Genomic DNA, 15742 nt, shown 5'->3' with positions numbered 1-15742 from the left:
GACAGCTCTGGTATGGATCATTTTGTAAGCCTGCAAAGAATCTTGTGCTGTTACACTTGCCGACACCTCCTTTACCTGTTGAGCCGGGAGTGTTCTTGACTTAGCAGACTGCTGGGGAGAAGGAAGCCAGGGGTTTCGTTGTTAACCTAAGTAAGCCCAGCACTACAAATAAGAATCTTAGTGTTATTGGTTGGTCTGTGCCAGGCTAAAAATGAAATCTGTTGTTGAAGATCATGATGGTATCACATTACTTTATTACAGTGTTGTGGTCAGAACTAGTTACTTTGTGCATGTATGCAGCTTTGACCTTTGAACATAGCTTCTGTTTAACCTTTTTTTCCCATCTTTTCTTTTTTTTCCGACTTTTTTTTTTTTGTGTGTGTTTTCTTCACTTTCATGTTAGAACACTCTCAGCTGATAATCCTTGGCTGACCGCCCTGGTTAATACTTAAAAAATATAAGTAAATAAAAATCAAGCACATACTGGAAATGCTGATAATACATTTAGGTCTTGACCGTGAACTTCATCTTAGGAAATTTTTCTGGTGGTCGGTTTGCTGTGGAGTCTCTTCCTCAGCCTCCACATTTTGTTTTAGTCTTTCCTATTGAGCTGAGCAGAGCACATAAAGAAGTCTTTTTAAGTTTCTCTGTGTAGCCTGGCTATCCTGGAACTCAATCTGTAGAGCTAGTTGGCTTCAAACTCAGAGATCCACCTGCCGTTGTTCCCCAAGTGGGGTTAAAGGTGTGTGGCATCCCCTCCAGTCTAAAGAAGTCTTCTAATCATGTTGCAGAAGATAATAGCCTTTAAGTTTAACCAGTCCTGCATAATTAGAATAAACCTCACTTGGTCAAAGTATGTGATTTTTCTAAACATTATTAAATTCAGTTTGTTCATATTGCTGGGAGTTTTTGCATTTGTAACTATGGAAAGAATTTATTCATAGTTTACAAGTAATGCTGTTACCTAACTTGAGTATTATCTCTAGGAGATTCCTAAATAAAGTCAGGGGTTAGAAATGGGGAGACATTATCATTAGACTTCTTCCTACTGATTAGAGGCTTTGAGTTTCTTGGGGCAAGTTTGGTCTTTACTGTCAGGATAGCCAATTTCTTCTTTGTGCATGACTGCTTAACAAATTGTGACCATCAACCAACCTACCAGCAGCCCCACTTCAGACCCACCACCTCTTAGGGCCCTAGCATTCATATATCTTCTGACAGTTCCGGAATTTCAAACATCACACAGTCCCAAGAAACTATCTGCAGCTGGCAAAATCACACCCCAGCCAGAGCAAGAGGCAAATCACAGTCAGCCGCTGCAGACAGTCTGTAGCAGCCCCACATTGCCACACCTGGGATTAAAACAAAATCACTTTCTCATAATATGTCTGTGGTTTTTTAAAAGAAACCAAACTTCTCACTTCAGAGAAGCGATGTCATGACTAAGGCAATTTTTGAAAAGAAAGCATTTAATCGGGGTGGGGGGGGGCTTGCTTACAGCTTCAGGGGGTTAGGTTAGTCCATTACCATCAGGCAGGGAGCATGGCAGCAGGCAGGCATGGTACTGGAGAAGTGTAGCTGAGAGCTACATCCTGATACACAAGGGTGGTGGGTTTGGGGAGAGTTGGGGGAGACTGGGTTTTTCCAACCTCAAAGCCTACCCCAGTAACACACCTCCCCCAGCAAGGACACACCTACTCCAACAAGCCCACACTCCCTACCCCTACAAACAAAAATGAACATGAACAAGCAACAACAACAACAACAACAAACCAACCTAGGGCCAGTGAGATGGCTTAGTGTTCGCTTTCAAGTCTGAGACTTGAGTTGGAGCTCCAGGATCTATGTAGCATTAGCATAGCACTGACTTTGCAAGTTGTCCTCCACCTCCCACATACATACACATGCACATATACAATAAGACAAATTAATTAAATCAAGTATTTTCTCCATGTACTTAGGATTCTTCAGTAATTCCTTACTCGCTTAATGCTATTATGGTCTGAGCAAACACTGTATGATTTGTATTTTTAGTACTTGCGTATTATGGTTCAGACCCATGTGTGTCCTCAGTACTGGGATTACAAGTGTGCACCACCGTGCCTAGCTTATCGTTATTATCATCATGATTACATGATGTAATGTGTGCACTGTGGCTCAAACTCAAGTCCTTAAGAATGCATGTCAAAGCACTTCACTGACAGAAATTTCATTAACCCTCCTATCTATAATTTCTAGTTTTAAATAACCATTTTTATTCCTTCTTAACTTTTATCTGCTTCTATTGTCTTGTTCTTATAGGCTGTTCTTACGTATTAAACATAGTTTCAAAATTCAAAGACTGTTAAATCTAGCATTCTACCATCCATCAGTTGGAGTCTGAAGCTCACTTGTCTTTTCAGGTCTTTTTGTCTTTTAGTATGACTTGTAAAATTTTGCTAAAATCCCAACATTATGTACTAGAGAATAGGAACTACTCGAGACCTTTAGAGATCTTTGCATGGGCCTGAGCAGTGAGTCAGAGAGGTGCGGCATTGTGGTAAGTATATTAAGGAGCCTGTGCTGTGGTTCATAAACGTCATGAATGCCCCATTATGTGAGGTAGGGTAGCTAGGGTGAACTCTAGCTACTAGAGGATGCTCCTCTTCCTTCTAGTGGAGGGCCTGAGGAGGCCAAAGTTAGGGATTTTCCTACCTCAAGGGAGTTAATCTCTGGTAAAACTAATTTGATTAGTTATTAGTAAAATGTTGATCTTAATTTTTCTTAAGAACGGGTTGTATTAAGAACTGAATTCTCTGAGGTTTTTCATAATGGCTTTATTTCTCCTTGCGTGCGTGTGTGCATTTAAATACATTCACTGTGTAATTCGGACAGTTAGAGATGACAGAGGTGTGGACTGGTGATTTTACCCCTGAGGTTTCGATTCCCTGGCTTGGGTACTTGTCCTCGCTGAGCCTCCATCAGTCTGTTGTATGGGTGGGTCCTCCGGCTCACCATTGGTTCTTATGGAGATGGATGAGTGTGCTACATTAGAGTTCTTTCCATTTGCTATCTTTGTAGTTTTGGGATCAGCAATTGGCAGTAAGTTCCCTTTCCTGAAAGATTGATCTCGAAAGAGCCACGTTTTCAGTTCACCCAGCTTTTTGTTTGGTTGGGTGGAGGGATGGCACCTTTCTCCTTACATGCTATGTCGAGAATTAATACTTCCTTCATTTTTTGTCCCCATCTCTACTATTCTGGTGTCTACTAGTCCAGAAAAGTTTTGTATGGTCTCCAGAAAGCAAACTTCCACTCTTTCTCTTACTGGTAGTTGCTAGCTCTCTTGCATGAGGAAGGCAAGTAGTGACCAACGTACATTTTAATCAGCTTCTATTCACTCTTCTTTGCAGTTTATTTTTTCTTTTGAGAGAGTCTTACCTATGTAGCTCTGACTGGCCAGGAATTTCCTGTGTAGACCAGATAGGCCGTGGACACTGAGATCCACCTACGTCTGCCTGCTAAGTGTTAGAATTAGAGGTGTACTGTCACTCTACTGGCATCCATTCCTTTAAGTTCTCTCTGTGCTCTTTGACTTCGAGAGCAAAGTTCCTTGTGACTCAGTAGTATAAAACAACCTTGTTCTTAAGGCTTAGTATTCCTATCTTTGTTCTCCTTTCTTATGCCTTCTATATATACCACCCTATATATCTGTATTGCTGGAAAACTTTTGCTGCTAAGAAAGCTTGCTATGTTTATGTTGCCTTTGTTTTTTTTAAAAATCAATCTGCCTGTCTCTTGACGTCTTTAATAATATATCAAGTTTTTGCCTGATTTTTATTGTGCATGTGAATGGGTGTGCGTGTATGTGTCAGTGCTTAGTCCATGTCTCTTTTAATGCCAGGTAAGGCTAAGAATTTTCTGAAAACAAAAATATTTCTTTCTGTAGTCTGTTTGCACATAGAGATAGGTTTGAACGAAGAAAGATAATGGCTTTCAAGTGAAGTGAAGAACAACTGAGGTGTGACTAGGGAAGATTTCTGATAGATTAAGCCTATAAAATCTGATTAATAATAGTTTGGCAACTGTTTGGGTTTGATGCTGAGATTTAATTGTGTTACAGCTTGGTGATTTGAATGTGATAACATTTTATAACAATATTCTTTTATGATCTACAGAGAAAGCAACCAGTGAGTTGAATACTGCTGAGGACTGGGGCCTCATCTTGGATATTTGTGATAAGGTTGGCCAATCTCGCACAGGGTGAGTGTTCAAGATTCATCCTCCTTATAATTAAGAAAAATTAGAAAAGTAAAGTATGTTACAGTTCTAAATTAGTTTAAAAAGAGAGTGTTTTACTATAAAGGTTTGAAGAATTGTCCTGTTTAGAGTACCCTCTCTTGTGGTTTGACTGTGAAATAATCCTCTCACACCCTGTGTTTGAACCCTTAGCCTCCAGTTGGTGCTGTTTGGGACTGCTCTAGAACCTCTTGGAGGTGGAGCCCTGTTGGAGGAATGGGTTACTGGGAATGTTCCTTGAGGGATTGATTATCTCTGGCCCTACACCCTGTCCCTCTGCTTCCTGAGTTCAGATACAGTGTAATCAGCTGCCTCGTGTTCCTCTCACTGCATCTTCCAGACCATAAGAATGGTAGCCAGGATAAGCCCTTAAGCTGCTTCTAGTCAGAATGTGTCTCGGTCCTGAGAGAAACAGTTACTATACACTGTGGCCTTGAGGGTGGCAGGGCTGTTGGGAAGCTGGAGCTTTGGTACTCACTTGTCGTGTGCTTTTCTTTTTGAAATCCATCTTTTCACTCATGCCAGATCACTGTTATTTCTTGGTTACTTCTTCATTATATTTGAATTCTTCACATCGTCAACTGATAAATGTCGATTAAAGGATAATCTTTCCAAACACTTCAGAGTGGATTAACTGATGTGTATATAAATGATTTCTTCAGCTTCTGGTCCAACACCATTCAGCTCAGAGCAGTATCATTTGCATGTTTGACACACAGATTGCATTGTCTCACTCACATAGGAGTCCTTCAGAAGGCCTGTCCGGTTTGCGCCTCATCCTTCCGGTGGTCATCCTATAGTCCTAGCCTTTGCTTGGCTCTGCCATGCAGTCCTTATAGTCTCTTTCAAGGATTCCATAACCTGTAAGCCTGGCTAGACAGGAAGTTTATAGCCAGGGTCAGTCTGTACCTTTACTCCAGAGCCTTCTTTCAGCCTCTGGTTTGTTTTGATTTGGTCCCCAAGATTGTCTGGAATATGTCCTCTGTCTAGTCACTTAAAATTTTCTAAATTTAAACTGAATTTTAGTTGTGTGTGTCTGTGCGTGTATGTGTGTACACGCGTACATGGGTACATGCACACCACAACTTATACATGGACTTGAGAAGACAACTTTGAGGAGTCAGTTCTCTCCATTCCCCTTTCTTTACATGGGTACCAGGGATTGAACTCAGTTCCTCAGGCTCGCATGGCAACATTTTACCCATGGAAACACTGGGCTCTCTGCTACTTCGATTTTTTTATCTTTGTATTAAGACTGTGTTCTCTGGTCTAGCTCATTAATTTAACTGAAATTTGAATAACTGCTGTGTGTCAGTTGGACATTTCTTCTTCAGTTTTCATTTGGCCCACTTTATTTGGAACATTCCTCCTTGTGATGAATGCTTAGCCTTAATTGCCAGCTTATCACAGTGTGCTCACCTGAGGAGGGAGGTCAGTGGTGGAGGGCGGTCTACATTGGTCGGCCACGTGTGCGCTCTGTGGGGATTGTCTTCATTAACCAGGGAAGAGTCCGAGCACGCAGCGTGAGGGTGACGGTGTGGCCTGAACTATTTTAAAGAGAGCATGTATAAATTAATATTTCTCTGTTTACCTTCCGTTTCTGTCCTGATGTCTGTCTTTTTGATGATGGGCTGTGACCTAGACTTGTAAACTAAAAAACCTTTTCCCTCTAAGTTGCTGGGGGGGGGGGGGTGGGGTTGGAGGTTACTTTGTCATAGCAGTAGAAGTGCAAGTAGAATATATGTGTTGTATGCAGTGGTACATTAGCCTGTTTTCTCTTTTGTATCTAAATCTTGTACACTTTCATTATCAGAAATTTTCTTATTTTCTAGTTAAAAATCAACTTGAAATTTTGTGTGGTGTGTAATTATGGGGAAGTTACTTTTTTGTTGTTGTTTTTCAGTATATTAATATTGACCAGCCATATTCATGAGACATTTTTTTCTTATATATTTGAAATTTACTCATTTTAGCTATGAGTGCTTTTGTCTGCATTGTGTTTTATTCAGTACCAGTTGGTTGAAGTACATGCTCATTTAAAAAGAAAAAAAATCAACCCGTATGCGTTTTCAAAGGGCATCATTAACATTTGAGTTGCTGTTTGGAGATTTGAATTGGTTATACTAAAATCGAGGTATTTACTTAGGAAGCAGTTCTGTCTTGATGAGGGATGGCTCTCTTATTCCCTTGATCTTATTCCTTTGTATTTTCTGTTTTCCTCTCCCTTCTCTCCTTTCATCCCTTTTTCCTCCTTGAAGAGTTAGTGATCTGTAGTTCTTCTAAACCAGTAGTTCTCAACCTTCCTAATGCTATGACCCTTTACTATGGTTCTTTATGTTGTGATGACCCCCAAACCTAAAATTATTTTTCCTTGCTATTTCATAACTGTAATTTTTGCTGCTGTTATGAATTGTAAATATCTGATATACAACCCCCAAATAGGTCCAACCCCACCAGTTGAGAACCATTGTAAACCATTGTTTTCCAAGCATTTATTTGCTTGTATACATGAGACATCTTGTTATTAATGGTTTGGAAATCTAAATAATATTGGAGGTACTGGTCCAGTATTATTGAGGTCTAAAAATAATGCGTGTGTTTCTCTACCTGGCTAACGTAAGACTGTTTTGGGAGCCAGAGTTGGTGGCTCCTATGAGTAAGTAATTCCAGTAGTCAAAAGGCAGAGACAGGAAGAATGGTGGCATTCAAAGCCAGACCACATAACATAGAGAGTTCTATCTGGGTCTTCCTCACTTACACAATGATAAATGAATGAGTGGATTTGTGAATGTGCGTATATAATGTTTTGTATTTATGTATATACATGTGTTTCTGCTTTATTACAGTCCCTTCATATTCTAATTGCAGGAATTGGTCAACATATGGTCCCATGCTGACTTCCCTAGCCATAAGGCAATTTTACTTTTATGGGATACTTTCCCCATTTAATTTAATATATATGCATTATTTTATCTATTGAATTGTTATAAAGAAATCTAAGTGTATTAAATTATTTTAGAGCTTAACATTTTTGTGTGACTCTAGAATTGTAAGCCAGATACATGCACAAAGGATTAACATTATAGGAACAGTTTATACGATACCAGATCAAGTCTGTAATAGAAAATTAAACTTTTTTCAGTGAAAGTTTTATGTGTGTGTATGTTTGTGTCTTGTGTGAGATGGATACCTGCTCACATGCAGAAGCCAGAGTAGAACGTCACATGTTCTGCTCCGTTGTGGTCATGTCTTACTCTGTTGCCACAGTGCCTTGCATAGCTGGGGATCTTACTGATGAACTGTTTCTCTATCCCATTAAGTTTCCTTTTAGGAAAATAATAAACTGGGATACAGAATGACCTACTCTTCATCCTCCTGCCTCAGCCTCAAGTGCTGGGATTGTTAAGTGTATACCATAATTCCTGCCTACAAAAGGAGAACTGACAAATCTTTCCTCCTATCCCTGTCTCTTAGGCCCACCTCATGTAGGTAAAACACATTCTCCTCTATAGTTTTTCATTGTGTTTTTACACAAGTATAAATATCTGTTCTTCATTCACATACTATACACATTTCGTATACACTGTTCTGTAATGTACACTACGCTTAGTTCTCTAACACAGCCAGTCATTCATAGAGATGTATTTTTTAAAGATATCTATTAGTATTGGACTAATAAAAACATTCTAATTTAATATCAATTTTAATTATGAGCATAACATTTGACAAAGTTTATACACTAATGAATAGAAGTTAATAACCTTAAATAACTGTATCAATCTTGATACATTTATGCACACACACCCCCACTTGTTTAGGTAGCCTATGTGATTTTTTTGATAAAGATAAATCAATTTGATTATATTAAACTTAAAACTTGATGTTTTGAAAAATACTTATGAATTTTCGTTACTCACATGATTCTCTGGCTGCAGTGCCAGTGTATGAGTCAGTAGTGAAGGATGCCAGCTAGGTCATGTGATGAACTGGACAGCCTCTGTTAGAAAACAAGAGAAGTTTCAGAGTAGTTTCTTTTGTGTGTTAGATTTATTAGTTGTTCATTTAATTAGTTGTTAAAAACCATCTGTAGTCACTATATTGTTTCATCTTTTATATTGAGGTCCTTGGTCTGGTTTGATATTTATTAAGCACCCTGAGGACTTACTCCAACTTTTTTTGTAGTCAACATCAATAGTGCTGATAGCCAGTGACCCGTTACCAGACACCGCAGTACCATATACTGAATAGTCCCATTTTACTTCCTTCTGATTTGAAATACTACATTATACTTCATTATAGTACATTGCGATCTGGGTTTGGATACTTTTGAATTTTCTCTTTAGTCTCATTGATACTTTGTCTACTATGTGTGTATTACTTGTGGATTAATAAAGCTTTGTAATATGTTTTAATAGTTGGTAAGACTAGTCTTTCTCATTGCTTTCTTTTCATAACTTTTTAAATTGATTAAAATGTAATTACATCATTTTCACCCTTCCCATTTCTTCTTCCAACCTCTTGCATGTTCCTGCCTTGCTCCTTTCCAAACAGACCAAAGTCATGGTTTCTTTCCCTCTCATTATTGTTGCTTTGCACACACATGCACGCACGCATGTACAACCTGCTTACTTTGTTAACATTGCCTGTATGCATATGATCTCAGAGCCAAGCACTTGTAATTGGATAACCAGTTAAGGGGGTCTTTCCTGGAAAAAGCTAATTCTCTCCCTCTCTCCGGAATTGCCTAGTTGCCCGTAGTATTTTTGAACTAGGAGTTGGGTCATGTGAAGTTTCCTCCTTCCATGTAAGCATGTCGGTTGGTGCTTTCATTGTTTGGGTTTTGTTTAGGTAATCATAGTATTAAGATAAGTATATAAGGAACTGCCTTTTCTAAGAGACACAGCCTCACAGCAGACTTCCTGGTCCTCTGATTTCTTTTTTAAACAATCTTATCTCCCTCTCTTCCTCAAGGTTCCCTGATCCTTGAGTGGATGAATTGTACCCATCAGTTGGGGCTAGGCAGTCCACTACCAGTTCTTCTCTGCGTTTTTACCAGTTAGAGTCTTCTTTGATAGTCTCTTTGTTACAAAGAGAAGCTTGATGAGGAAGGAGAGCTGTACTTAGCTCTGTGCATAAGATAAGTGTTTGGAATGCAGTTAGGAATTATGCTGGTCTGGTAAAGTCGTGGTAGTGGTTCTCTAAGCTGCATCATCTAATTACCATATGTAGTTGTTTAGGTGTCCAGTAATGAGCATGATTTTCCGTTGAGTGTGTCTTCAGCCAGAGAGCTTTTGGTTTCCCTGGTTTTCGAGTGCCAGTATTGCACCGTTAGGATATCTTGCCATACTGGTGATTGTTGTGGTTCATAGACATTACAGGTGGGTAGGACTATTGCTTGCCTCCCTCCCGTGGTAATTTGCATAGAACCTTCTAGTACTAAGAAAGCTATTCCTCAAGGAGGAAACTTTTAGGCAAGTTCCAGATTGAATCTTCTAGGCCCAGTGTCCAAAGTACATGGTCTCTTCAGCAATTATAGGGACTTACTTTCAACCTCTGGGGTCAACCAAGAGCAACTACAGCATCCTGTATTGTTTTAGGCAACTCTTGGACTCCCTGACCATTAACTCAAAAGGAGGTTTCTCATGCTGGGTGGTGGGGTTTTGTTAGGTGGTCCACGGTTCTTTGGGGGAACATTGTTAGCTCAAGTGGCATAACTTAAGATTCACAAACACACACACACACACACACACACACACACACACACAACAACTAAATAAATATAAAATGTTTCCTTACAGTATTTTCAAATTTATACTTCCTTCCTCCAGATTGGTCTTCCTACCCCTTCCCAGCTAAGACCTTCCCTCTTGCTTCCCCTTTTCCCACTTGTGTCCTATAAACCCTCTCTGATTTTCCCACCTGTTTCTGCTCTTCTGTCCCTGTGTGCACTTTACAATTGGCTTTATTACTTCCCCCATTCTTTTATTCATTAAATTTTTTCTTTGCTAATTTCCTACATGTGTGTAATGTACTCTGATTGTTCTCACCTCCACATGCCCACACCCCATCTTGTCATTCTGTGTTGTTAGAACAGGGCTTGAATAGGACTGTGTCTGTGGACGTGAGATTAGAACTATCCATAGGGCCTGGTGGTTCATCAGTGGGGACACAGCTGAAGACAGCTTTCCTAGAGTCTGACCAATACCCTACAATTGAACAGTAAGGGCCAAAGCCCTGTGGGTCTGTCTTCCATTCACAGCAGAGTACTGAGAAGGCTTTTCATGCAGTCCAGTGCATGTAACTGTGTTGTGAGTTCACGATCTTATTCGTGTCTAGAAGATGAGAAATGAATTGTTAAGGGCTGAGCCCTCCTCTGTTACTTACCCTCAGCGTCTTGAGTCTCTGTAGGCTTCTCTCATTAGGGTTGAGAGTAGCCTTTGTCTAAGGGTATAATTGAGGTATTTAGAAGGCAGTTTAACATTATGTCCATTTAGCTTAAAGTAACATCAGTAGTAATTGCCCTCATGAGCTCTCTCTTCTGTAGTGGGCCTCAGATCCAGTCAACCCCACATAACAGTTGTGCCACTCTTATGCATGTGGACACATCTTGCTTGATAGCTTAATGTTGAAGTATGTGGGGTTAACTGCTGAGTAAGGCTGCTGGTAGTTTCCTTCTTTGCCCGGTAGCCTGTGTAGTGCCTTCCTACAGTTTGAAAGCCAGTAAGCAGGGAAGGTGTCTAACTCAGCTTCATTTCTCTATGTCTTGCAACCAAACAGTATATATAATGTCTTAAACAAGTACGTCCTGCTCTGGTGGGCACCCAGGTGGAAAGACGGGATTGTCTTGGAGCCTCTGGGTCCTCAATGACCAACTGCTCTTATGGAGAGTTCCCACATTAGCACTAGGGTTCTTGTTTAGTATCTTGCCATGCAGGGTACCCCCTTCCACACATTGTTTTTTAATTGGGTCAGAAGATTGTAGTTTTTATATGGCCTTTTTCATACCCCTGTATGTTTTTATTTGTTTTTGTCCTTAGTTTCTCCATCCTCTCCCTCTGTCTTTAACTCTATCTCAATCAATTCCCCTCTGCACTTTCACTTTTACCCGTGTTTTCCTTCTCCCTAAGGTCCTTTCTGTACCCCAACCCTGACCTTTGTCTAGTTTTATGGCTTAGGGTCAAACAACAAAACCCCGAAACTTGAAGCTAGGATCATTTAGGACAGAGACATGTGACATCTGTCTTTCTGGGTGTGAATTACCTTACTCAGTACCCCTCCCCCAAGTGCCAGTTTTATCCTTATTCTTGGAAAATTCAAATTTTACTTTTTCTTTACAGCTAAATAGAACTCATTGTACATATGTACTACACTTTTCGATCCACTAATTGGTGGGCGTCTAGGCTGATGCCAATGCCTTGCTTGATAAGAGGGCAGTAGTGGTGAATGTGTGTGGACAAGTGACTCTGTAATAGCACACAGATTTCTTTGGTTATATGCCCAGGAGTGGTGTGACTGAGCCACGGTAATGTTATTTCTAGTTTAGTGAGGACCCTCCAGGTTTTTCAAAGCGGTGCACTATTTTACATTTCTACCAACAGTGTAAAAGGATGCTCTATGCTGCCATAATGTTGCCATTTTTCTTGGTGTTCTGACTGGGGCGAAGTGGAATTTTTAAGGTAGTTGTACTCTGTATTTCCTGCATTGCTAAGGATAGTTTAAAAAATATGAAGTGTTTAGTACTCGTGCATTTCTTCTCATGAGAACTCTTTATTTAGTTTCATACTGCATTTTAATCAGCTTGTTTGTTTTCTTAATGTTTAGTTTTTCTGAATTTCTTGTATATTCTGTTTACTAATCTTGTGTCAGATGTATAACTAGAAACTATTTTCTCCCATTCAGTGGTAAGCCTCACCCGTGGCCTTTGCTTTACTGCCTCCATGGCCTCTCCCTTGGGTTGACTTCACTTACTGCATGTGGGTAACCCACATTCCCAGCATTTTTTACTTCCTAGGATCTACATTGCTCTCATTCCGTTCCCATTGTCACAGATGCACGAATTATAGTCTTAGTGCTGCAGGACTCTTGGCCCTTTCCCTGGCTTCTCAAGCAGTTCTTTGAAATCTGGAGGGAAGCTCCTGTGACCATATAATTCTCAGATTTAGTTCTTTGCAAAGCTAGCACCAATGTGAACCATGCCAAGGAATGTCGCCAGCTAACGGAGTGATTGGATCCCCTAGGCCATAGGCACAGAGTGCATGTATCTGGTGAGGTTCACTGTACTGCTTTCTGGGAGCCGGATGCCCTAGAACTAGGGCGTGACTTCTTCAGAGTCCATTAAGTAGCTCTCCTACTGTACTGATGGTGTAGGGTATTTGTCTCTCTTCAGTAACCATAGCTTTCTGGCCTCAACTTTGCTCACAGTTCCTTTCTGAGCAAACTGCAAACTTTCCAGGCCTTTCTGTCGTGTTTCTATGTAAATTTGGCTAAAAGGGCCAGTAATCATGCTACAGCCTGAATGGTGGCCTGGCTTGAAATATCCTCAAGCAGATTAAGTACTCCACCCTTTGAAGTTCAGCCTTCCGTAAAGCCTCAGAACAAGACAAAATGTAGCAAGTTCTTTGCCAGAGTGTAACACAAATGGCCTCTGACTGCATACTCTGTGGAGTCCTTAGTCCTCTGTGAAGCCTCTTGAGCACAGCCTGTGCTGTCTGTATTCTGCTAGCATTCTGAGCTCGCACCTGAGCTCGCCAGTGAGCTCTGCTGACAGCACTGCAGAGCTCTCTTGTATCTGTAAGCTTTTTCAAATTTCTCCCACAGATCTGTTCTGGAGTTCTGAATCATATCAGCAAACTCATAGCAACAACCCCATTTCTAATTTCATAGGTTCATAATTTCATAGTTTCAGTTCATCATGCTAGGGTCAGAGTGAAGCAGCTCACATTGTAGCAGATTGAGAAATCTAATTTATTTAAGATAATTCTTTAATCTTTTATAGTTTGTGTGTGCATTGTACATGTGTGTTCACATATATATGATGCATAAATGTGGGCATGTCTGTGGAGGCCAGAAGTTGGTGTTGGGTATCTTCTCTAGGCATTTTCTACCTTGTTTTCTAAGACAGGTCCTTACTGAATCCAGAGTTGAGCACATTTGCTAGGCTGGCTGGGTCATTGAGCTCAGGGCTTCATGCATGTGTGGCAGGTGCCCTGTGGACTAGATCATCTCTCAAATTCTAGAATTCTTTCTATTCCATCCCATGATTTCTAGATTTCATAGGCTTCCTGGTTTTAATACATTTCTGCTTGAGTCAGTGATGTACTCTTATTTTCAGAATCACCTTCCTTGTTCTGAAATCTAGAAACTGTTTTAAGTAAAAGTGTGAAAAGCATCTGGAGGCAGAAAGTTGAAACAAACTTGGCTTATCTGACTTGTTTTCTTTTTGCGAATTAGTATTTATTACTGCCTGGTCTTATGTCCCCAAATACCTCCATATGTATTAACTGATTAGTTTGCAGTGATGGGGGTCAAACTCAGGGCTTGCTAGGCACTCTGTCATTGACCTACACACACATCTGCTTATTTTTATTTACAGTAGTTTTATAAATAATGGATTGAGAGAAAAGATGAGGCAGAGAAATATAGAATAGAAAGTAAATGCAAATGTAGAATGGGGCTGTATCTCAGTGATAGAGTGCTTCCCTGCATCATACATGTCCTACAGGGTCAGTCCAGCACCTCTGAGACGGAAAGCAAAGGCCATCTGTCCTGTCATTGCTCCATCACCAGAACTGCCGTCCATAATTAAACTCCAAGTATTAAATGTTGGTCTGGATGCCTGATGATATCTGTCTCTGTTATGAGGTAGTTAGCCTAAAATTCTTTTTTGGTAGGTCACTGAGTTTGTGACACAGTCGTTATCAGCAGCTTTGAGTGGAAAATTGGCCATTTAGCCCAGGTACAAAAAGCTTCAGTGTGTTTCTTGTGTCACAGCTCCTGAGGTTCCTTTCCATGACACGGTGCTTCTTTCTAGGAGGTCACACCTCTTATCCCTTTCTGCACTTGTCCTCATGAGGAAGGCCATGACCACTCCTGCACTACTGTAATGAGACATAGGCTACAGCGCTCTTTCCGAGGAACGCCACAATTATTCTCCTTGCCTGATTGCAATACTTCACCGATTCCTGTTGCATCTCCTTGGACCTGTCTGCTTTTGATCATCACCTTTCCCTCACTCACAGTCGTGTAGAGCAGGTCAAGCTGGCTCTGCGTGGGCCAGGAGCTCCTGTCACTACCCAAACTACGGGGCAACATTTCTCAATGTGTATTTTCTAGTTTTGTAATTTTTTATAGTGGGAATATAAATCTTGCTGCGTTTATTTTGTCAGACTTGAGATGTCTTAGCCTTCCATTTTCCTCAGTTCTTATTGCAGAAATCGCTTGAAATGCCTCACCTGTGTCTGCTAAGCAAGAACACGAGAGCTTAGGGAACTGGCACATTGTAACAGTCAAACCGTTGGGCACTAGCTTCCCTTTACACACTAAGTGCAGGGGGCTAGACGTATTATTAACTGTTAAACTTGTCGTTTTTTAGACCTAAAGATTGTCTTCGTTCTATTATGAGAAGAGTGAACCATAAAGACCCCCATGTTGCTATGCAGGCTTTAACTGTAAGTAGCTTCGTTTTAAGTCAGCAGCACTACTTCATTACCTTTCAGCACGGAACCCTTTTAATTTCTCACTCTGTCCTTACAGCTTCTAGGAGCATGTGTATCAAACTGTGGCAAAATTTTTCACTTAGAAGTGTGTTCAAGGGATTTTGCTAGCGAAGTAAGCAATGTGTTAAATAAGGTAAGGAACCTTATGTCCAGATACAAGGACGTCTTCGTTCTTTCTTTGTGGTTTTTATTGTTAAGTTTTTCCCATGTTAAATTCCAAAGATCGTGTGTGTGTGTGTGTGTGTGTGTGTGTGTGTGTGTGTGTGTGTTCCTAGATTATGAGAACTGTGTTTACTTGAAAAGACTACATGAAATTTTACATTGGTTCTTCTGCAAGCCACATTGTAGTAGGTTTAGGATTTCTATATTTTCATTTGATAAGAAAAGATACATTCCTGGTTAGAATTACCCCAAGATATTTTATATTATTTGTGACTTGCGAAGAGTGTTGTTTCCCTATTTTCTTCCTCAGCCCGTTTATCATTTGTATAAAGGAAGACTACTGATTTGTTTGAGTTAATTTTTTAACTGGCCACTTTGCTGAAGTTGTTATCAGCTGTAGAAATTCTCTGGTAGAATTTTGGGGTTGCTTATGTATACTATCATGTCATCTGCCAATTTTGACAACTTCTTTGCCAATTTGTATCTCCTTGATCTCCTTTGCTTATTTGTCTTATTGCTCTGGGTAGAACTTCGAGTACTATATTGAGTAGGAAGGGAGACAGTGGGCAGCCTTGTCTTGTTCCTGATTA

The 15742-nt window shown here is 40.3% G+C and overlaps 1 protein-coding gene across 1 annotated transcript in view; it reads left to right on the top strand.

Annotated features, from left to right (window-relative positions):
* The window catches only part of Stam (signal transducing adaptor molecule), a 46217-nt gene that overhangs the window by 9100 nt on the left and 21375 nt on the right, over positions 1-15742 (top strand). The window contains exons 2-4 of the mRNA XM_032884261.1: positions 4155-4239; positions 14867-14942; positions 15028-15123. Of these exons, the coding sequence (XP_032740152.1) occupies positions 4155-4239; positions 14867-14942; positions 15028-15123 (257 nt within the window). The remainder of the gene's footprint in view (positions 1-4154; positions 4240-14866; positions 14943-15027; positions 15124-15742) is intronic.

Source organism: Rattus rattus, chromosome 14, assembly GCF_011064425.1.
Source record: "Rattus rattus isolate New Zealand chromosome 14, Rrattus_CSIRO_v1, whole genome shotgun sequence".
NCBI classification, from domain to species: domain Eukaryota; kingdom Metazoa; phylum Chordata; class Mammalia; order Rodentia; family Muridae; genus Rattus; species Rattus rattus.
This window is presented reverse-complemented; position numbering and strand designations above follow the sequence as displayed.